At 41.7% G+C, this 22,522-nt stretch overlaps 1 protein-coding gene across 2 annotated transcripts in view; it reads left to right on the top strand.

The window, feature by feature from the left end:
* tm7sf3 (transmembrane 7 superfamily member 3) overlaps nucleotides 1-22,522 on the top strand; it is a 39,282-nt gene that overhangs the window by 1,728 nt on the left and 15,032 nt on the right. For both annotated transcript variants that reach the window (XM_068000018.1, XM_068000017.1), the window contains exons 2-5: nucleotides 5,175-5,329; nucleotides 8,877-9,024; nucleotides 17,430-17,550; nucleotides 20,531-20,702. In XM_068000018.1, the coding sequence (XP_067856119.1) occupies nucleotides 5,175-5,329; nucleotides 8,877-9,024; nucleotides 17,430-17,550; nucleotides 20,531-20,702 (596 nt within the window). The remainder of the gene's footprint in view (nucleotides 1-5,174; nucleotides 5,330-8,876; nucleotides 9,025-17,429; nucleotides 17,551-20,530; nucleotides 20,703-22,522) is intronic.

Raw genomic sequence — 22,522 nt, 5'->3', positions numbered from 1 at the left:
GCTTGAACTATATGGCTTTATGATGCTGAAATGGTGTTCAGTGCTACCATCTTTGGGGGGAAATTCTGCACTCCAAGACTGACTATATTTTAAAGTGTAACTTCTCAGTGAGGCTCAAGAATCTTTCCCCTACAAAAAAGTAATCATTTAGCTGTTAAAATGTAGACTAGACATTTTAACTTGGGATTTTTATGTATTGTTAGCAAAAATTGATCTTTGTCTCTACTATTCATTTTGGAATTGGGATCATGTCCATTAAATAATAGCTGGACAAATGGGTCAATTTTTTTCTGACTGTGTTGAAGGCAAGTAACACTAATTAACCAAGTGTCAGACCTGATAACTGGGCTAGTAATGACTGACCTGGATGTGCCAAAACAGTGAGTGGTGCTCCATGGAACTTCAGCTGGCTGCTGAGCAGTTACAGGCTTTTGGGGGAAGGTTTAACAACCTGGCAAGTCTGCAAATGCTCTATATTCCCTTCATCTGAATTGTACCCCTGTACAATGTTATGTCTGAATAAACTCTCCAAATAAAAGCAGCTTTTTATTACCACACCAATTTGAAGACCTTCTAGAATATTCAAAGAATAAGGAAAGCAACATAAGACCTTGGAGTGTGATTGCTACAATGGGCTTACTCTCATCAGGAGACCATCTAGTGTTCAGTTAACAAATGCAAGTATTATACAAACACACCCAGCTTTGTTTGGCTTGTAATTGGATTTGATAAATGCACAGGTTCAGTGTAAAACCGCCAAATTTTTGTAGACATGATTTCACGAGCCAGGCACATCCTTATTTAATCCATCTATGAGCTACAAGATTTCTTTGTGCCTTTCACTAGAGGAAATGGTTGACCAGATGGTCTAAAACTGCAGAAGATGTTATGAGCATGGTATAGAGGGCAATATTACAATAATGACAAACCGCTTTGGTTTTGTTTTTTGGGACAGACTGTTAGTGGAATAGGTGGCTCTTTTATTAAAAAAAACTCTTCAGGAGTGTTGGCTGTTGCAGAATGTTGCATTTAACTATCCACTGCTGTGATTGTAATGTGGATACTTTTAATGATTTTGTACTCGGCTCTAATAGAATCTGGTGACTTCTGGGGATGGGTTAACTTTTCAAAATGAAACAATTATAAAATTAAATTAGTATCTGGACAGGGAATTCAGGAGAAGCTTCTTTACCCAGAGAGTGGTTAGAATGTGGAACTTGCTATCACTGAGTAGTTGAAGTAACTAGCCTAGATGTATTTAAGGGGAAGCTAGATAAGCACATGAAGGATATGGTGATAGGGTTAGATGAAGTGGGGTGGGAAGAGGTTCATATGGAGCATAAACACAGGTATAGACCAGTTGGGCCGAGTGGCCTGTTTCTGTGCTGTAAACTCGAACAGGCTCAAATTTTTACTGAATTTTAGCAAGCAGTTCATTTCTTCCATCTCCCAAGTTCTTCTTGAGTGAGCATATTGGGACATTTGCTCATTGTAGTTTGGACTTTTTCCAAATACCTTTTCCTCATGTAAATGATCTCGGGTCATTTACATATCATCATCTCCCACACACTGAAACATGGGACTTTCACTGCCTGCCACAGAGTTGGCCTGGTCTCGCAGTTAACCATGAACACCTAGGATACCCACTGTCATCAATGTGGAGAATATTGAGACCACTTTGTACAGGCTAAACTGCTCTGATTTATTTATAATTAGAAGATCTTTCACAGTAATGGGTAAAATATTATAAGGTGCAATTGGTAGTTTACAATGCATGCACTGGCTTGTTTTAACTCTGCAAGCTCTTGGGCATTTTATGGAGAATTAAGCACTTGTGTATAACTACAAACAGAACACTAGGTTCTTAAAGAAAAGAACTTTCAGTTAGTGTCTTTCACGTCCTTGGGACATCCCAACCAATGAAAGTATTTTGGAAGTGTTGTCACTGATACCTAGCAGCCAATTTGTACACAGCAAGCTCCCACAAGCAGCAATGAGATAATGACTGGATAATCTGTTACTGATATTGGTTGAGGGATAAATATAGCCAGGATACTGGAGTGAACTCCCTGCTCTTCAAATACTACTGTGGAATCTTTTACAACCAACTGAGGGCAGACAGGGCCATGGTTTGAGGTCAATTCTCTTTAATTGTAAAATTGGGTTTGCTTTCAATGGGATCTTTATCTCTTGTAGATAAAATTACACAATTCCTGATCGAATTTACCAATATCCAATTTGTTGCACCACGTGTAACTTAATCTTTCAAACATTGCTTTTATAAATCTACCTTCTAGAATTTATAGGTAAATTGACTGACTGTTGCAAGTCAACACATTGCTAGCCTTAAAATATTTTGTACACTGAAGCCCTGTAATAGTTTAAAACCTGTTTTAGTGGAGAGGAATCTTGGACAAATTAAAGCTCATGTTAATATCCCATATTGGTTGAGGGCCAGGTTCAAAGTTCCTTGCTTCACTAGAGTGTTCTCAAAGCTGGTCAATTTACAACAAATATTGTACAAGTCACACACTAGTTTACAACGTAAATCATTTCACCTTTTGCCACCTGAGTTTGAAAACTAACCGGACTAGGTTGAACAAAGCAAAATATTGTGGATGCTGGAAATCTGAAATAAACAATACTGGAAACTCTCAGCAGGTTGGGCAGCAGAGAGAGAGAGAGAGAGAAAACACATGTTTCAGGTTGATTACCTTTTATCAGAACTGCAAGAAGTTAGAGATTAACAAATTTTAAGCAAGAACAGGGACAGTGAGGGGGGGGAGGGAGAATAACAAAAGGAAAGATCTGATTGGGTGGACGGCAGGAGTGACTAAATGACGGGATGGTAAGTTTAACTCCAATGGGGAAGCTTTTAGAAATGATAATCTGGGACAAAATTAAGTCACTTGGCCAAGTGTGGATTAATGAAGGAAAGCCAGCATGGATTTGTTAAAGGCAAATTGTGTTTAACTAACTTGAGCTTTTTGATGAGGTAAGAGGGTTGATGTGTATATGGACTTTCAAAAAATGTTTGATAAAGGGCCACATAATAGGCTTATCAGCAAAATTGAAGCCCATGGAATAAAAGGGGCAGTGGCAGCATGGATATGAAATTGGCTAAGTGACGAGAGAGAGAGTGTTGAACGGTTGTTTTTCAGACTGGACGAAGGTAAAGTGGTCCCCCCCAGGGGTCGGTACTAGGACTGCTGCTTTTTTTTTAGGTGTATATTAATGAAATTTAATGCAGAGAAGTGTAAAATGATACATTTTGGCAGGAAGAAAGGAGAGGCCATACAAACAAAATGGTACAATTCTAAAGGGGGTGCAGGAATAGAGAAACCTGGGGTGCACATCTTTGAAGGTGGCAGGACAGATTGAGAAAGTGGTTTCTAAAAAAGCATAAGGGATCCTGGGCTGTATAAATAGAAGCAGAGTACAAAAGCAAGGAAGTCATGATGATGAGCCTTTATAAAACATTTTTTCGGCCACGATTGGAGTATTGTGTCCAGTTCTGGGCACCGCACTTTAGGAAGGATGTGAAGGCCTTGGAGAGGGTGCAGAAAGATTTACTGGAACGGTTCTAGGGATGAGGGACTTCAGTTATGTGGATAGACTGGAGAAGCTGGGGTTGTTCTCCTTGGAACAAGGAAGGTTGAGAGGCAATTTAATAGTGTTTAAAATCATGACTGGTTTAGATGACGTGAAGAAAAAGAAACTGTTCCCATTGACAGAAGGGTCAAGAACCAGAGGACACAGATTTAAGATGCTTGGCCAAAGAACCAAAGGTGATGACAGGAAAAACTATTACTCAGTGAGTAGTTATGATCTGGAATGTGCCACCTGAAAAGGTGGTGGAAACAGATGCAATTGTGGCTTTAAAAAGAGGAATTGGATAAATATTAAGAGAAAATTTGCAGGTCTGCAGGGGGAATGGACTAACTGGATTGCTGTTACAAAGCTGGCACAGGCTTGATGGGCTGAATGGCCTCCTGTGCTGTAACGATTCTAATGGGACAAGTAAAGAAACAAAAGATGGGACCAGAGGTGGTGTGAATGGCTACAGCAGAACCATTACCTGCACCTGCTGTCTGAAATAATGGGAACAGTGGTTATGATCTGAAGTTATTAAACTCATCGAGACCAGAAGGTTGTAAAGTGCCTAATGGAAAGATGAGGTGCTGTTCCTCATTGACCTTCATTGGAAGAGTGTAGGAGGCTCGGTTGAAGCTTGGCTTTTTACTTGCAGTAAGTGAACAGTAAAACTAGAGTGGGCAGTTTTAAGTCTTGGGTTCCACCATACAAACCAATCCATAACCTGACAAATGTGCTTTGGTGATAAATGGCTCACGTGGAAAAGTTTAATGCAGGGACTGGGGAAAGATTAAGGTCCACTGGAGTGGAGGGAAGTTTTGTCTGGGCCCTGTTCTATACACTAACTGGGAGCGGTTCATGTTGATACTGTATTAAAAATATCAACTTCACATAAAATTTTGCAGTGGGGGTTATAAGGAGGGAAAGGACACAAGTGATATCTGAGATTTCTTCAATTTGATCTTGATCATCTTTTCATATCCTTCCTGTTTCTGTACTTTATGGTAGCTAATGTGTTTTGAATGGACTGCCTTTTCCGAAATTGCATTGCCCTTGCAGTTTTTACTCCTGTGACATGTTAACCTGGATGCTGCTGTGAGCAACCTGTGACTAAAATCATAGGCAATAAATAAAAAATGGTAGTGCTTTCAACTTCATCATGGGCACCTTTTTTAAAAATAATTTCTAGCACAGGAAAGTCACTGAGCAGAAGTGCCTTTTAGAGAGGGAGAGGCAAAAGGGTTGGTGAACAAACTTGAGGCCCTCTAGGAAGGGGACATCAAAGATCCCATGGCACTATTTCAGAGCCGGGGGGATTCTCCCCTGGTGTCCTGATCAATATTTATCCCTCTACCAACATCACAAAAGAAATGATCTGGTCTTTATTTCATTGTGGGATCTTGCTGTGCACAAATTGGCCGCCACATTTCTTGCACTATAAAAGTGGCTACACTTCAAAAGTACTTATTAGGTGTGAAGTGCTGTGGGATGTTGAGGTTGTGACAGGTACTAAATAAACTCCTGTCCGTAGTGTAAGTTGAGATCAAACTGTAGCTACTTATTGTAATTCTCTCATGCAGGTCTAATTGAATTTAAACTTGGAAGATTTCAAGAAATATCTTTAATCAAGAACGTGTCATTTGATGCTTTTTTGCGGCACATTCCTGAAAATGTAACATTCATCGTCATTCAAGTGCACACCCAATATGTTAATACAACTCTGTCCTTTAATAAGGTATGTGATTGTTTTTTATACATGTACTGAAAACTCAACTTTCAATTGCTTTTAAATTTGTTCTGCAGCTTGATTTGACTATTCAATATCATGTCTTGATTTGTTTTCCCCAGTTCTGTTCCTTGTTTGCTTCAGTGTTTGTGTTAATCCAAAACTCTGCCTGTATCCTAACTTGTACCAAGTCCTGTTCACCCATCACCGCCTGTGCTTGCTGACCTAAGTTGGCTCCTGGTCTGACAATGCTTTATTTCTTTTTTAAAACAAGGATGAGAATTTTTTTTTCAAATCCCTCCATGGCCTCACCCCTCCCTATCCCTGTAACCTCCTCCAGTCCTACAATCCTCCTCCAATTCTGGCCTCTTGCACATCCCTGATTTTCATCAGCTGCCTAGGCCTTAAACTCTGGAATTCCCTCCCTAAACTTTTTTTTTAAAACGCTCCTTAAAACCTCCCTCTTTGACCAAGCTTTTGGTCACCTGTCCCAATATCTCCTTATGTGGCCCGGTGTCAAATTTTGTTAATCACTCCTGTAAAGCACCTTGGGATGTTGCACCACATTAAAGGTGCTATATAAGTGCAAGTTGTATCTTGGTATCATTGCAACTATGGTTAATTGTGGGGGGAGGGAGTTTGTACAGGCCAGCACTAAATGGTCTATTGGAGCATGTTGCTTCAGCTAGTGACCATTAAATGTCAGCTGGGGTTGAGGTGTTTAATTGTCCAAGTCTGTTTCTGTATCTCCATTGCTATCAGTTGTAAAGTCATGCCATTCTGTGACGTTGACCATGTTGGTGTAATTTCTTGAACAGAACCTGTTCAGATGGCATTAAAACCACCGAGAGAAAAAAAGAAAACTTGCATTTCTATAGCACCTTTCGGGACATCCCAAAGCACTGTACAGCCAATGAAACAGTTTTGAAGTGTGGTCACAGTTCCAGTGTAGGTAGTGAGTCACTTTGTGCATGATATTCTCCTTGTGCCTCTACTTCAGACTACTTCCTTATCTTTCCTCATTGTTGGCTGATTTGTTAATCTAGAAAACATTCTACACGTACACCTGCTATTTTGAGACCTGTAATGACTTATTTTCGACACCAGATTGGTCCACAGTTGGTATTTTGTGTTCAGCCGAGTCATGCTAACTTGATTGAAAGCTTTGCTGAATGCAATGGGAGCAGGAGCTTGCATAAGTGAAGTGTTCTTGAAAATCTAATGGCAAAATGTACAATTCAATACCAACTAAGATTTTCCTGATCTTTACAGCTTCCCAAAGTTGGGAATCATCTCCTGGGACAGACTTACAAGCTTCTTAATCCTCTGATGTATAACTATAGTCTATAAACTTTAGATCTTTAGAAATGGATCTTGCAACTACCTACCTTCCAAAAATGCTCCTGTTTTTTCATTCCCTCCCCACTCCCCACCCCCCCCCCCCCAAACTCCCTAGGCACTCAACATATCATCCCAGGTTGTAGCCTGGAATAAAATAGAACTTTTATATATCTCATAAATGCCTTTACCCCTTCCACCTGCATCTCTGTACTCTGGCGTCAACTTTGTGTCCAGCTGTCTCTTCATATTCTGTAACCTTGTGTCCCATGGAACCATTACCTCATTGTTCACCCACTGACCATGGTGCCATCTCCTGGATCAGGTTAATGTTAAATATCTGCACCAGAAAGCCCTGTGCTTCCCTCATCCCTTCCCCAAAGGGCCTGATAATGTCTAACCTTTTTGAACAACCCAGCTTCTTTCTCTTCCCCACAAAAAAACTCACTTGGTTTTGATTTTAACTAGTCATTAGATGTATTCAAGAAGGAGATAGATATGTCTTAATGCTAAAGGGAACAAGGGATATGGGAGAAACTCAGTAACAGGGTACTGAGTTGGACAATCAGCCATGATCATTTTGAATGGCCTACTCTTGCTCCTATTTTCTATGTTTCTAGTCTGTCTGCTGCATTGGATCCTCAACACCCAATAATGGGCCATGGTCACATGGGTGGTGTGGAGGAGGGGACCCACCTTGGGCACTGGTTGCTTCAATGACCTTCCTTCTGTTATGTCTGGAGTGGGCACTGCTTGACAATTCTATAAATGTTCAGTGTTCACCCTTTTCTTTGATTAGTGAAGCAGCTCATACTAGTGACAGACCTTGGATAATGTTCAGGTTTGGGCTGACAAGTGGCAGTGAATGATTATCTCTAAGAAAAGGCCCAACCACCTCCTTGACTTTTCAACAGTATCACTTGAGTCCCCCACATCTTCAGGTCATCACTGCCCAGAAGCTTAACTGGACTAGCTACATCTCAACGTAGCTACAAGAGCAGAGGCTGGATACTCTGACGAGTGGCTCACCTCCATCTACAGGGGCTCATCAGGAGTGCGATGAATGACTCACCCCTCCTGCATGGGTGCAGCCAAAACCGGGACCAAGAACTCTGCATAATGAGTGCCCATGCCCTGGACCCTGTGTATGCACCTCCATCACTGTAGCTGCAGTATGTACCATCTGTAGCATTCAATGTAACCACTCATACTTCACAGCATCACCCAGTCCCATGAATCCTACCACCAAAAAAGATGAGCTACAAGATCATGGGAATACAATCACATCCAAGTCACCCAATCCTGACTTGGTCATGTTTTGCTGCACCTTCATTGACATGGGATCCAATTCCTTGAGTTTCCTATTTAATGCCATCATGGGAGCCCCATCACCCTAAGGACTGCGATGGTCCAAGGCCTGCCATCACCTTGTCCAAAACCCAAGGATGGACAATAAATGTGACTGTGCCAATGGCTGCCACATCCTGAGATCAAAAGCTTGTGTAGACTGGGCTGAATGTCTGTCACATGGCTTGTGGCTGACTTTTGACCAGGTAAAGGAAATTTCAATTCCATGCATCAATAAGGTGTTCAGACAAATCCCACAGGGTGCTTTGCTCTGAATGGCTCCACCCTGTGCATGCCTGTAGCAGATGAAAATGTTTGTCCCACAGTGATTGTGAATGAAAGCCAGCAGGACCATTTGAGTGAACCATGTATGTACTGTTAAGGAAATAAATCATTGATTTGTTGTGGGCTGAAAGTGTGGATTGGACCTGATGTATGATTGAAAATGCCTCTTGGGAATGTAGTCCTACCAGCATGCATCTGGCATTGGTGACCTTTGGTGTCCTATTCAGTTCACCAGGTTTCATAATTGCCACTTACAACCTGTACAGTAGAAAAATCAAATTTAAAAGGATGTTATCTTTAATGGCCATTTAACCGATTAGACTATTGGGGAACGTGCTTTTGATTCTTGGTTTTTTTTCCCTCAATTCCAGTTGTTTGAGGCAATCTTTGTAAAGCAAACATTGATCCTTTTGGTTAACTGAGCAGCTGGGATAATTTCCTAAATTTTGGTTGTCAATCAACTTTTTAAAGTCAAAACAGACTAGTATCTATTAAGGATTTTTCATAACGATCAAGGTAAAATCCCCCTTTTTTTCACCATTGCTACGGTCATTTTTTTAAAAGGTTTTTATTTCCATGTTTTCAGATTCCTACAAGAGATACGTCAATAACTGGTCAGGATCCTGGCTTGCTGCTAAATCTAAAGCCTAGGGAAAATGCAGCAATGTGGCATCTACGATCGCTGACTAGCGAGGCCTCTGCGATAGCAGTCATTCTCCCATACAATGAAAGAGGTTTGGGCCGCTCATTATTTTGTTGATCTAGTGAAATTTTGAATTTTAAAATGAGCTATTTAACTCCCCAACCCCCCCTTCCCTTCACTTTGTGCTCGTGATGTGATCAACTACGAATCGTACTCCATTCCCAAAAAATAACCTGATCGCTACACAAACTCAGACAACAACTTGCGTTTATATAGCCCCTTTAACGTAGTAAAACATCCCAAGGTGCTTCACAGGAGCGCTATCAAGTAAAAATTTGATACCAAGCCACAAAGGAGATATTAGGACAGGTGACCAAAAGCTTGGCTGAAGAGATAGGTTTTAGGGAGGGAATTTTAGGGCCGGGGCAGCTGAAGGCTTGTCTGCCAATGGTGGTTTAAAATCAGGGATGCGCAAGAGGGCAGAATTGGAGGAGCGCAGAGATCTGAGGGTTGTTGGGCTGGAGGAGATTAGAGATAGGGAGGGGCGAGGCCATGGAGGAATTCACAAACAAGGATGGGAATTTTAAAATTGAGGTGTTGCCAGACCAGGAGCCAATGTAGGTCAGCGTGTATGGGGGTGATGGGTGAACGGGACTTGGTGTGAGTTTTGGATGAGCTCAAGTTTGTCAGGTGGAAGATGGGAAGCTGGCCAGGAGAACTTTGGAATAGTTGAGTCTAGAGGTAACAAAAGCATGAATGAGGGTTTCAGCAAATGAGCTGAGGTAGGGATGGAGATAGGTGATGTTATGGTGGTGGAAGCAGGCAGTCTTGGTGATGGGTCAGAAGCTCATCTCGGGGTCAAATGGGATGTCAAGGTTGCGGACGGTCTGGTTTGGCCTCAGTGAACAGGGAGAGGGATGGAGTCAGTGGTAAGCGAACAGTTTGTGGCAGGGACTGAAGACAGTGGCTTCGATCTTCCCAATATGGAATTGGAGGAAACTTTTTTGCTCAGTACTGGATGTTGGACAAACAATGACCTCAGACAGTGGAGGGGTCGAAGGAAGTGGTGAAGTAGAGCTGGGTGTCATCAGGGAACCTGACATTGTTTTCGAATGATGTCTACATGCTGCCCCTTGGTGATGAGACATGGGGTGAAGGATAGATCCTTGGAGGACTCGAGGTAAGTGCGGGAGAGGGAAGAGAAGCCATTGCAGGTGATTCTCTGGCTACGACTGGATGTTTCTACTGAATCATTTACCTGCTACGATCGTTACCTGTTTCTAAATGTCTGAAATGGGAATAATTTTGTGTATTTGTTTAGATTTATAATTAAGAATGGCAATATGATAATTAAGCAATTGTAAAAATCAGTACAATTCTTGCACCAATTGATGCAGATCTGTAATATCTTTAGCATAAAAACTAGCCTTACAAATTCCACCCTAACTTAAGGTACTGATTCCTCAGGTGGTTACGACAGGTTCCCTGATCACATTCAACACCAGCTTGCATTCAGCTAGTGCCTTTGTAGAAAAGTGCCTCACAGAAACATGATCAGACAACAATGGATTTTTGAGGCGAAGGAGATATTGGGAGGGGTGTCCAAAAGCTTGGTTAAAGCAGTAGGTTTTGAGGAGGGCCTTTAAAAGGAGAGGGTGGACGAGGTTTCCTGAACCTGAGGCCTAGTTGGCTGACGTTGCGGCTGCCAATGGTAGGGTGAAGAGTGGGGGAAGCATGAGGCCGGAGTTAGAGGAATGTGGAGTTCTTAGAGGGTTGTAGGGCTAGAGAAAGTTAGAGATGGGAAGGGGCAAGGCCATGAAGTAATTTAAACACTCGGTGAGAATTTTAAATTTGCCCAGTTGCCAATGTATGTGGGTGAGCAGGACCAGATGCAGGATGGGATACAGGCAGCAGAGTTTTGGATGAGTTAAGTGTGGGGAACGGCAGGCGAACATTGGAATATTCGAGTCTGGAGGTGGGCTATGTTAGTGGGAGCAGGCAGACTGGGGTCAGAGGTCAGCACAGGGTCAAATAGGACACCAAGGTTACGAACAGCCTGGTTCAACCTGAGTGGCTGAGGTATGGAGTTTGTGATGGGGTCAAAAGGCAATACCTTCAGTCTTCCCAATGTTTAACTGGAGGAAATTGCTGCTCAGCCAGTACTGTGTATTGGACAAGTGGCCTGTCAACCAAGTCAGTGCAGGGGTTCAGAGGTGGAACTGGGTGTTAGCATCCATGTGGAACCTCACCCCTGGTCTGTGGATGATGATGATGATGATGCTAAGAAGCAGCAGTTAGAGGAAGGGGGCAAGATTAGATTCTTGGGGTACTTGTGGTATCAGTGGAGATGCTCTGGCTAGGATTCTGAGTGAAACCAAGTGAGCTGGATCCCAAGGAGCTTGACAATAGAGAAATGCTGGAGGAGGGTGGTTATGGATGTCTTGAGGCAGAGCAGGATGAGGAAGGATAGTGCACCACTGCCACAGGATGTAGTTTGTGATTTTGATTAGGGCTGTTTCAGTGCTTTTGGAAGGAGTGGAAACCTTATCTGGGAGATTCAAACATGGAATGATGGGGAGGTTGGGAGTTAGGATGATTTGCAAAGACAGGGGTTGAGGGTGGGATTTTGAGGGGGTTGAGGAGGCTAAGGTTAAGATGTATTGAAAGGGAGGACAGTACAATTATAGAATCTTACAGCACAGAAGGAGGCCATTCAGCCCATTGTGCCTGTGCCAGCTCTTTGAAAGAGCTGTCCAATTAGTCCCACACCCCAGCTTTTTCCCCATAACATGCAGATTAGCCCTTTTCAAGTACATGTCCAATTGCCTTTTGAAGTTCCTATGGAATCTGCTCCCACCACCCTTTTGGGGAGTGCGTTCCAGATTGTAACAACCCTCTAGAAAATTTCCCATTTCCCCCCTCTAGTTTTTTGGCCAATTATTTTAAATCTATGACCTAGTTACTGACCCACGTGCCAGAGGAAACTATTTCTCCCTACTTTATCAAAAACCTTCCATTTTGAATTCCTTAAATTAGCTCCCCCCTCCCCCCTTTAAACCGTCTGTTCTAAGGAGAACAATCCCAGCTTCTCCAGTCTCTCCACATAACAAAGTCCCTCATCCCTGGAATCACCTGGGTAAATCTCCTCTGCACTCTCTCTAAGGCCTTGATGTCCTTCCTAAAGTGTGGTGCCCAGAATTATACACAATACTCCAGCTGAGGCTACAAAGATGACCCCAGTTAATGCTGTTTCCTTTTTGTGCGATATACTAAATATTTTGAAAATGTTAGTACAGAATTTTTTTTTACTGCCATTTCATCTGTTACTGCATGTAATCTGGTTTGATTTAGGTTTTGTTGCAGACAGAAGTCTTGCTCATTTAAATGAACCACTCCTTGGAATGTTTTAAAACATTGGTTGGTCATGAATTGGGCCGTTTGAAGCAGTTCCTACTGGGTACAAGACATGTTAATCATACAATATGAAGGCATTGCCAGCGCACTAAACACATTGCCTTTGGACTTTTTCATTGCCAGATATAATGGCACTAAGTGAAAGAACTTTCACATAATTTGGAGCAGTTCCCAATGGGTGGAAGTTTGCAGTACAAAATATCCAAAAGTCAGGAATAAATTACCAACCTTGTTCAGAGGGACTTCGTAGATCACTTGAGAATAGGAGGGGGGAGAAAATCACTTCACTTGAATGTAGCTGTCTTTCCGAGGCTAGGGTTAAGATGTATTGTTGGGGTGGAGTAGAGGGAGCTTTATTTGGCATCTGACTGTGCTATACCTGATCCAGGAGTACTTGAGGAAAGGGTACCATATATCAGCTAGCATAGGAAGGGAAGTTGGGTGTTCAGTCTAGTGCAAACCGGGTCAACAGAGCATGAGGTGCTCAAGATGAGCTTGGGGAGGAACTAGAGAAAGAAATGGATTTAAGGCTAGGGCGGGGGATCCTTTGAAGTGGTGTGGCTTGGTGGGCTAGGGGAAGTGGGGTCTGCAGTGCACAGCCCTTGCACCAGTGGTGTTGGCATACACATGTGCTGACATCCCAGATGTGTATGTATCTTGGGCATTTTTATTAGCAAAGAAGTGTAATTGTGTTCTCAAATTTGGGAGGAAGTGGTCTTTATCAATTTGTCATGCCCCAAACAAATGGGTATTTGAGTGATCAGTTTTAAAAACTGATCACCACTAGCAATTGTAGTCCCCTGCAATAAAATTCTAAAATACAGCATGTTTTTGACCTGGGGCTGGTCTTTGTAATAGACATGTTGTTCATTCCAAGAGATTTGAATTGAGTTTTTAGTCTAGTAGGTGATGTTGCTGCTCCAACATTTGGCATTTTTTAATAGTTGCACATTGTGTAAATGAATTACTAAATTGTTTATTTCCTGATCTGTTGAGCTTGTCATAAACTGATACAATCTTAAATTGATTTGTAATCTTATCAGTAGCTCTAAGTATTTAGAGCATGTTTTGGTGACCAGAGTAATGATGCTGGCACCACATCCTTTGACTTAATATCTAACATTGCATAATGGTCACTTCTAATGGCCGCATCAGAACTACATACATGTCTTTGGTAATGGTAATTCAAATACTCCATCTGATTTTTGTGTCATCCCATCTTTGAGCTGTTCTCCTATTACAAAAAGGATATTTAGGCACTAGAGAAGGTGTAAAGAAAGATTCGCAAGGATGATACCAGAACTGAGGTTTTACTTACCGGAAAGGCTGAACAGGCTGGGGTGCTTCTCTAGAAAAGAGGTGACCTAATTGATCTCTTTAAAATTATGAAGGAGTTTGATAGGGCAGACATAGAAATGTAAGAACATAAACTGGAGTAGGTCACACAGCCCCTCTCCTGCTCTGCCATTCAATAAGATCATGGCTGATCTTCAACCTCAACTCCACTTTCCTGCCCTATCCCCATATACCTTGATTCCCCTAGAGTCCAAAAATCTATCTCATCCTTGAATATACTCAGTGACCATCCACAGTCCTCTGGGGTAGAGAATTCCAAAGAGTCACAACCCTCTGAAGAAATTTCTCCTCATCTCAGTCTTAAATGGCCAACCCCTAGTTCTAGACTCAGCATCTACCCTGTCAAGCCCCTTCAGAATCTTGTATGTTTCAATGAGATCACCTCTCATTCTTCTAAACTCCAGACAGTGTAGGCCCATTCTACTCAACCTCTCTTCACAGGACAACCCTCTCATCCCAGGAGTTTAGTGAACCTTCATTGCACAGCCTCTAAGGAAAGTATATCCTTCCTTAGGTAAGGAGACAAACTGTACACAGTCCTCCAGGTGAGGTCTCACCAAAGCCCTGTACAGTTGTAGTAAGACTTCCTTACTCTGTATTCCAACCCCCTTGCAATAAAGGCCAACATGCCATTTGCTTTCCTAATTGCCTGCTGTACCTGCATACTAACTTTTTGTGCTTCTTGTACCCAGACACTAACATTTAAGTGTCTCACTTTTTTTAAAAAAAAATTGTTTTTCTATTCCTACCAAAGTGAATAACCTAATTTCCCCACATTATACTCCATCTGCCACCTTCTTGCCCTTAACTTGTCTCTATCATTTATAGATAGATAGGTTAAGAGCAAGAACTTAATCTGTCTGTGACCCTTTGCAGACTGTGTACAGTTTTAGTCTCCTTTCCTAAGGAAGGATCTACTCTCCTTAGGTGGTGCAATGAAGGTTCACTAGATTAATTCCTGGGATGAGAGGGTTCTCCTATGAGGAGAGATTGAGTGGAATGGGCCTATACTCTTGCGTAGAGAATCTCATTGAAACATAAGATTTTAAGAGGGCTCGACAGGGTAGATGCTGAGAGGATGTTTCTCCTTGCTCAGGAGTCTAGAACTAGAGGACCTAGTTGCAGGATAAGGGGTCGGCCATTTAAGACTGAGATGAGGAATTTCTTCACTTGTGAATCTTTGGCATTCTCTACCCCAGAGGGCTGTGGATGCTCGGTCATTGAGTATATTCAAGGCTGAGATTTTTGGACTCTAGGGGAATCGGGTGGGAAAGCGGAGTTGAGGTCTAAGTTCAGTCATTATCTTATTGAATGACGGAGCAGGCTCGAGGGGCCGTATGGCTAACTCCTGCTCCTGTTATGTTTCCACTTGTGGACGAGACCAAAACTAGGGGCCATAAATGAGATGGTCACTAATAAATCCAATAAGGAATTCAGGAGAAACTTCTTTACCCAGAGTGGTTAGAATGTGGAACTAGTTACAACATGGAGTGGCTGAGGTGAATAGCATAGATGCACTTAAGGGGAAGCTAGATAAGTACATAAGGGAGAAAGGAATATAAGGGTAGGGTGGGAGGAGGTTCGTGTGGAGCGTAAACAGCATAAACCAATTGGGCTGAATGGCCTTTTTTCTGTGCTGTAAAGATGTAATCTCTTTGCCATCAGACACTGAAACTACACTGGGAGGTAGAGTTTTTACCCAAATCACTTGCTACTGTCTTACTAGGAGTCTAGCTTGTGGCTTTTTTTCATGTATATCCTTCAATATGATCTTAGATCACAATTTACTCAATACCAAGAATTCAGTCACTTTTTTTGTGGTTATCTATCAATAATATTGAAATGTAGAGTTTGTTTGGAGGAAAACTAATGGATCTGTAGATGCCCATATCTGTGTTGCCACCCTCCTGAATATGGATATCTCACTAGCTGGATTTTTTTTCAATCTACTGGTACCTCCAAAGTCCATAGCCTAGTGAGGAGATTCATGGAGAAATACCATCTACACTGGGATTTTGTTTTTTATTTTAAGCCTTTTCAGCTTGTTGAGGATTTTCTGATTCAGTCCTGAATTTTTCTTCTAATCCCCTCACCTCCTTCCAGATTTACTTTTGATTTCAGGTCTGACAGAAGGAAAGTTGGATTATATTTCTAAACAAGTAATGCAAGGAAACTTGCTGCATAATAGAAGATGCAACGCACTGAGACTATTTACCCGACTCCTGTCCAGCGCATGGCCCTTCCCCTAGAAAATAGAACTTTAAAAATTGCATTCTGGTTAATTCTGAACACTCTAGATTTTTTTTTCCAAAGTGCAATTTTTCTTTGAGGCTAATAAATGTAGGACCTGGATTTGTGAGCAGGTGGTATTTTAATCCAAGGCTGAAAATTGGCATGAACTATTACATAGTTTATGACCAATAATGAAATCAAAACTTGTTGGTGCTTTAGAATTTCTGAAATATATATTCTGTATTTATATCCAGATAATACCTCAAGTGTGTGATGTAATGAATATTTAAATTATCTTTCACAATCACTAACAATTCTCCATTATTCTGAACTTTCAGGAGCTGCTCTTTAATGTTTTTTTCCTCAACAGGACACTTGTTTTAGATAATGTTTACATGACGACCACCCTTTTTAGTTTTCTACTGTCGGAGGATCTTGCTTCATTTCACCCATGTGCCCAGTTTTCATCCAGAGCTCGAGAGCAGTGTCTTGCTGTACTGAAGTTTTCCTCCAGTCTGGAGGGAAGCTGAGTTTATATCCAAAAGCCAGTTCATCGGAACAGGAGGGGGTTGCCATTCAGCCCTTTGAGCCTGTACTGCCTTTCAGTTAGATCATGTCTGATTTGTATCTTAACTCCATTTACCCACCCTGGTACCATATCCTTACCTCATAAAGCAGTGGGTAACTGTGTGCCAGGTGACTTCCTCAGTTGGGACTTAAGATATGTATAGCACAGGAGGAGACCATTTGGCCCATCATGCCTGATGCCAGCTGTTTTTGAAAGAGCTATCCAATTGGTCCCATTCACCTGCTCTTCCCTATAGCCTTGTAATTTTTTTTCCTTCAAGTATTTATCCAATTCCCTTTTTTGAAAGTTTCTATTGAATCTGCTTCCACCACCCTTGCAGGCAGTGCATTCCAGATCATAACTTGCTGCATTTTACCGACCCTTCTGCCACTGGAAATAGTTTCTCCTTATTTACTCTATCGAAACCGTTCATTTTGAACACCTATCAAATCTCCCTTCACCTTCTCTGTACTGAGAACAACCCCAGCTTCTCCAATCTCTCCACAGAACCTCCAACGCCACAGAAGAACATGGCTTGCCACATGACCAGGTACTGGCTGTTGGATAAATCTTCCAAGCCAGTTACCTGCACACCCACCCTGGCAAAAGCAGACGTACACACTTCAGTCAGGAGCCAAAATGATTTTGGCTAATGTGCTGAGTTTGCAACACTCGCTGCCTGCTCTTACTATTTATGTCCTTTAAACAGAGATTAATAGCTGTCCTATGATCTAATGGGCAATGCTGAGCTCTGTGTAGCATTGAACTGCACAAACTCAAGTGCTTTGTTTGTATCTTTCTCCACTTAACCCTGATGGTACAGTTACTCTTAACTGTCTACAGGACTGAAAATGGTCCTGGTGTGGGTAATTCAGAAATGTCAGGAGTTAACTCCTGCACTGACTTCCTTACAATCCCTTTTGCAGACCCTGTACCAGGTGGATGCAGTCTGGAGTCTGACTTGCCTGTTGATGCGAACATACACTTGCAGTACAACCTGTATGAAGCAACAATAAGTTTTGCAGCAGCCAATGTTGGATATGCAAGGTACAGTAACATTTTAACTGTAGTGTTCTCGATTCATTTTGCTTTAACATGAGATTTCTGAATTTAGGATCAATGTAACTGTTTTTGTAAACAAAAGAACTTGCATATATATATGTTTCTTGGGATGTCTCAATGCATGTCACAGCCAATAAAATGCAGTAGCCAAATTGTGTGCAGCAAGGTCCTACAAACAGGAATGAAATAAGTGACCAGTAATCTATTTTAGTGATGTTGGTTGAGGGATAAATATTCAAAATAGTGCGATGGGATCTTTTACATCCACCTGAAGGCAAACTGGGCCTTGGTTAACATCGCATCTGAGTGCAGCATTTCCTCAGTACTGCACTGGGTGTCAGCCTGGAGTGGGACTTGAACTCACTACCCTCTGACTCTGAGGCAAGAGTGTTACCCAGTGAGCCACGGCTGACACCTTTTGTTGGCTCTAGATCAAAAAGGCGTGTCTCTTTAGTGTTTTAGAATTTTGTTGTAAGAATCTAATTAAAATGGAACAAAGCTTTTCTGTTGGTGTTTAATGCTGCTCCTCTGACCCCTTGAGCCTGTTAGTGGAAGTACCATCATCTTGTGCTTTTGCTTCCACTTCTGGAGAGGGGGGAAAAAAAACTTCTAGGACAGTCTTGGATATTAAAAAAAAAAATTGCATATCCATTTCAACTTTGCCTGAGTTATAAAGGAGGGAATAATGAAATATGATCTATAATTCTATGGCTCATGACTGAAGTGAATGTGAGTGCCAGAAAACAACTTAATCTGACAGCACAGGAAGAGGCCATTCGGCCCATCTTGCCTGTGCCAGCTCTTTGAAAGAGCTATCCAATCAGTCCCACTCCCCCTGCTCTTTCCCCATAGCCCTGCAAATTTTTCCTTTTCAAGTATTTATCCAATTCCCTTTTGAAAGTTACTATTGAATCTGCTTCACCCTTTTAGGCAGCGCATTCCAGATCATCAGAACTTGCTGCATTTAAAAAAAAACTTGAAATACACTCAGATAATTAAGCTCTGCTGTGGGTGAGAGTAGATGTTTAAATATTGATGGAAATGTGGGTGGGAGATTGGATGTAACTTTTTCCCTTTGTCTACAAAAATTGTACATTTCTGGGATATTGGCTGTTATCAACATTTTTTTAATTTTGAAAAGAAAAGCACATGGCACTAAATGATTACTTTTAATGTGTTTGAGAGTTTATTAAACCTGTAACCAGCTCCCTTGGTGACTCTGGCAAGGGCTCAGATTGGATCCCTGGTCTGAGGGGTGTTGCTATTAGCTTCACCTTGGGGTAATCAAGGGGATAGGGTAGGGATTTGGCTCGATTATCTCATGACTGACTTTTTTCCCCCTCTTTGGAATGGTACTATTCACAAACCACAATGGGGTTGGTTGTGATGCCTCATCTGGTCGAATACCCAGCCGAGGTTTGCATATGGGACAATGGGTGTGGAGAGCTTGCAATTAAAGCCAGCTGGGTGGAGAATTCACTGATCTTGAAGCTTTGCTTTTGCTCATCTGTAGACCAGGCTCAGCCTGTGAATTTGAACTCTGTTTAATTTGATATCACCTGATCTGATTATCCACTGTGGCTCAGTGGGTAGCGCACTCACCAGAAGGTCATGGGTTCAAGTCCCACTCCAGAGACTGGAGCACAAAATCCAGACTGACACTCCCAATGCAGTACTGAAGGAGCACTGCTATATCGGAGGTGCTGTCTTTTGGATGAGACCTTAAACCGAGGCCCCGTCTGCCCCCTCGAGGATGTAAAAGATCCCGTAGCTGCCGTGTTTTCTACATTAGTGACTACACTTTAAAAGTACTTTATTGGCTGTAAAGCGCTTTGGGACGTCCTGAGGTCACGAAAGGTGCTATATAAACGCAGGTTTTTTAATCCAGCCTTCATTTAGTGACTGTTGGGGATTATGCTTTGATGGGTGATCCCTATCTCCTGATAGAAACTGCATAAACATTGAGAATATCACTGAAGTTCAAGGGAAAGGAAAGTGCTTAATTCTGTCCTGCTAGAGGAAGTGTCCATCATTCTCCAAGTGCATAATCCCTTTTTGATTCAAACTGATCATTTTCCATTGCCTTTATTGGCAGAAATGTATAACTTCAAACAGGCTGGAGTTTACAGGATGGTGATTAGCACATTGTGGTGTAACCAGTTCACCATGGAGCACCTGCAAAAGTCACTTCAGTAACTGCCTCTAGTTGATCACTCTTAATCTTTTCACAAATTGGTTTTCCCTCCTTCAATCAGAATTTCAGTGAGTTCCAAATGCATCCTTAAAGACTAATGGAAGGGTAACATAGGCTTTGGTCCAATCCTTGACTTCCCCCAAAAGCACAAACTCTTAGATTTTACTGTATTTGTTTAAACTATTACTTTAAAGAAAACCTTGCTATAAATTTGTAACTTGGTACAATGTTAGTCACTTGCTTAACCTATTGGAAAGGATGATGTGGAGATGCCGGTGATGGACTGGGGTTGACAATAGTAAACAATTTTACAACACCAAGTTATAGTCCAGTAATTTTATTTTAAATTCACAAGCTTTCGGAGGCTTCCTCCTTCCTCAGGTAAATGTTCAGGAGCTCCTCGAAGCCTACGCATTTATACATATAGAACTTGAATGCTCAAGTTCTATATGTATAAATGCGTAGGCTTCGAGGAGCTCCTGAACATTTACCTGAGGAAGGAGGAAGCCTCCGAAAGCTTGTGAATTTAAAATAAAATTACTGGACTATAACTTGGTGTTGTAAAATTGTTTACTATTGGAAAGGACTGTATTGATGGGTAAATGGCTTTGAATGTTGTGCTGCCCAGAATGGATCCTAGTTCAGCCTGAAGGTTTGTGCTTCAAATCAGTGATCCAATTTCTTTGGGACAATGAAATGGGGTGAAGCTGTTGTGTGGATTTTTAAGATGGAGTAGGAATGATTAATTCACCAGCCGTACTTGTGTTGCAGGGAAGCAGTTCCACCCTTGTGTGACATAACTGCAGGTCAAAGTTCCAGGTGGCGACTTAGATACGACATCTATCAATATTTTCTACCAGAGACTGACCTGACTGAAAAGGTTCTTCTTGCCCATCTTCAGAAGATGGTGGATGTACAGCAAGTAGAAGCAAATGGAGTCTGGGTATGAAAAGTGCTGTAATTTGTCTTCTCCCTTTCTGTGAGATAATAGATTTGTCAACTCATTGCTGAAGATTTGGTGTAGTGAGTGATCCAACATTTTTGGTGACAAGTACTTAGAATATTGGGATGTGCATCAATTGATGGACAGGCTTAAGGCTTATAATTCTCTAGGTAGAAAGTGCATAAACATTTGATAGAAAATATTGGTTGTTAAAGTTCTACTTGGTGTATCCTGTAGTTGTCATAGCCTTTTAACTACAGGAGTAAGGACACAACTGGGTGTCCAATATTGATCTTTTTTAAAAAAAAAACACCCCAGGGTAAATTTGGAATATTGCCAAAACTCAGGCTTAGAAGCAAAGTTCATGTACAGTAGAAATGATCCAACATTTTTGATCGTTTTTGGTAGTGGGATGGGCATCCTCTAATTTGTCCAAGGACAGGCTTAAAGTTTAGAATGCTCAAGTTCCCAAACATGTACAAAATGAATCAGATGTTTGTACAGTTTATTAAACTGGAGGAGGGCAAATTTCAGTGAGTTAAAAAGGATCTTGCCCAGCTGGATTGGAATCAAAAATTGGCAGGCAAAACAGTAATTGAACAATGGGAAGCCTTCAAGGAGATGGTTTGGTACAGAGTAGGCACATTCCAACAAGGGGGAAAGGAAGGGCATCTGAAGCTAGAGCTACCTGGATGAGTAAAGATAGAAATTAAAATGAAAAAGGAGGTTTATGATTAATGTAAAGTTCATAATATAGTAGGGAACCAGGCTGAATAGAGATCTAAAGGGAATGAGGGGCAAAGAGTGCAAGAATAGATTAAATTAGCGGCTAATATAAAAGGGAACCCAAAAGTCTTTTTTAAACTCATAAATAGTGGAAGGGTGGGCCTTATTTAGGGACAAAAAAAACTCATCTTGTGGAGGCAGAGGGCATGGCTGAGGTACTAAATGAAATACTTTGCATCTGTCTTCACTGGAACAGGCTGCTGCCATTGTAGCAGTAATGTTGGATGGGATTAAAAATAAATAGAGAAGGTACTTAAAAGGTTGGCAGTATTCAACCTAGAAAAGTCACCTGGTCCAGATGGGATGCATCTTAGGTTACTGAGGTAGGTAAGGGTGGAAATTGCAGAGGCTCTGGCCACAATCTTCCAATCCTCCTTTTTAGATATGAGGACAATGCCAGAGGACTAGTGGATTGAAAATGTCACATCCCTGCTCAAAAAGGAGGGGGATAAACCTGGCAGTTACAAGCCAGTCAATCTATCATGGTTGAAGTCCCTCATCTCTGGTATCATTCTAGTAAATCTCCTCTGCACCAAAATCCTGGAACTCCCTAACAGCACTGGGAGAACCTTCACCACACGGACTGCAGCGGTTCAAGAAGGCGGCTCACCACCACCTTCTCGAGGGCAATTAGGGATGGGCAATAAAAGCTGGCCTCGCCAGTGATGCCCACATCCCATGAATGAATTTTTTAAAAAAAAACTTCTCTATGGCCTTGATATCCTTCTAGTGTGGTGCCCAGAATTGAACACCATCCAGGACAAAATTAATTGGCATTTGGCAAAGTATGGGTTACTAAATAGAAGTCAGCATGGATTTGTTAAAGGAAAATTTATATTTGACTGACTTGATTTTCTTTTGAAGTGACTGAGAGGGCTGATGAGGGTCGTGCGGTTGATGTTTGTATATGGACTTTCAAAAGGCATTTGATAAAGTACCACATAATAGACTTATTAGCAAAATTAAAAGTGGGATTAAAGGGGCAGAGTGGATACAAAATTGGTTAAGGGACAGAAAGCAGACAGTAGTCAACT

This window comes from Heptranchias perlo, chromosome 18, assembly GCF_035084215.1.
Source record: "Heptranchias perlo isolate sHepPer1 chromosome 18, sHepPer1.hap1, whole genome shotgun sequence".
Classification (NCBI taxonomy): Eukaryota; Metazoa; Chordata; class Chondrichthyes; order Hexanchiformes; family Hexanchidae; genus Heptranchias; species Heptranchias perlo.
This window is presented reverse-complemented; position numbering and strand designations above follow the sequence as displayed.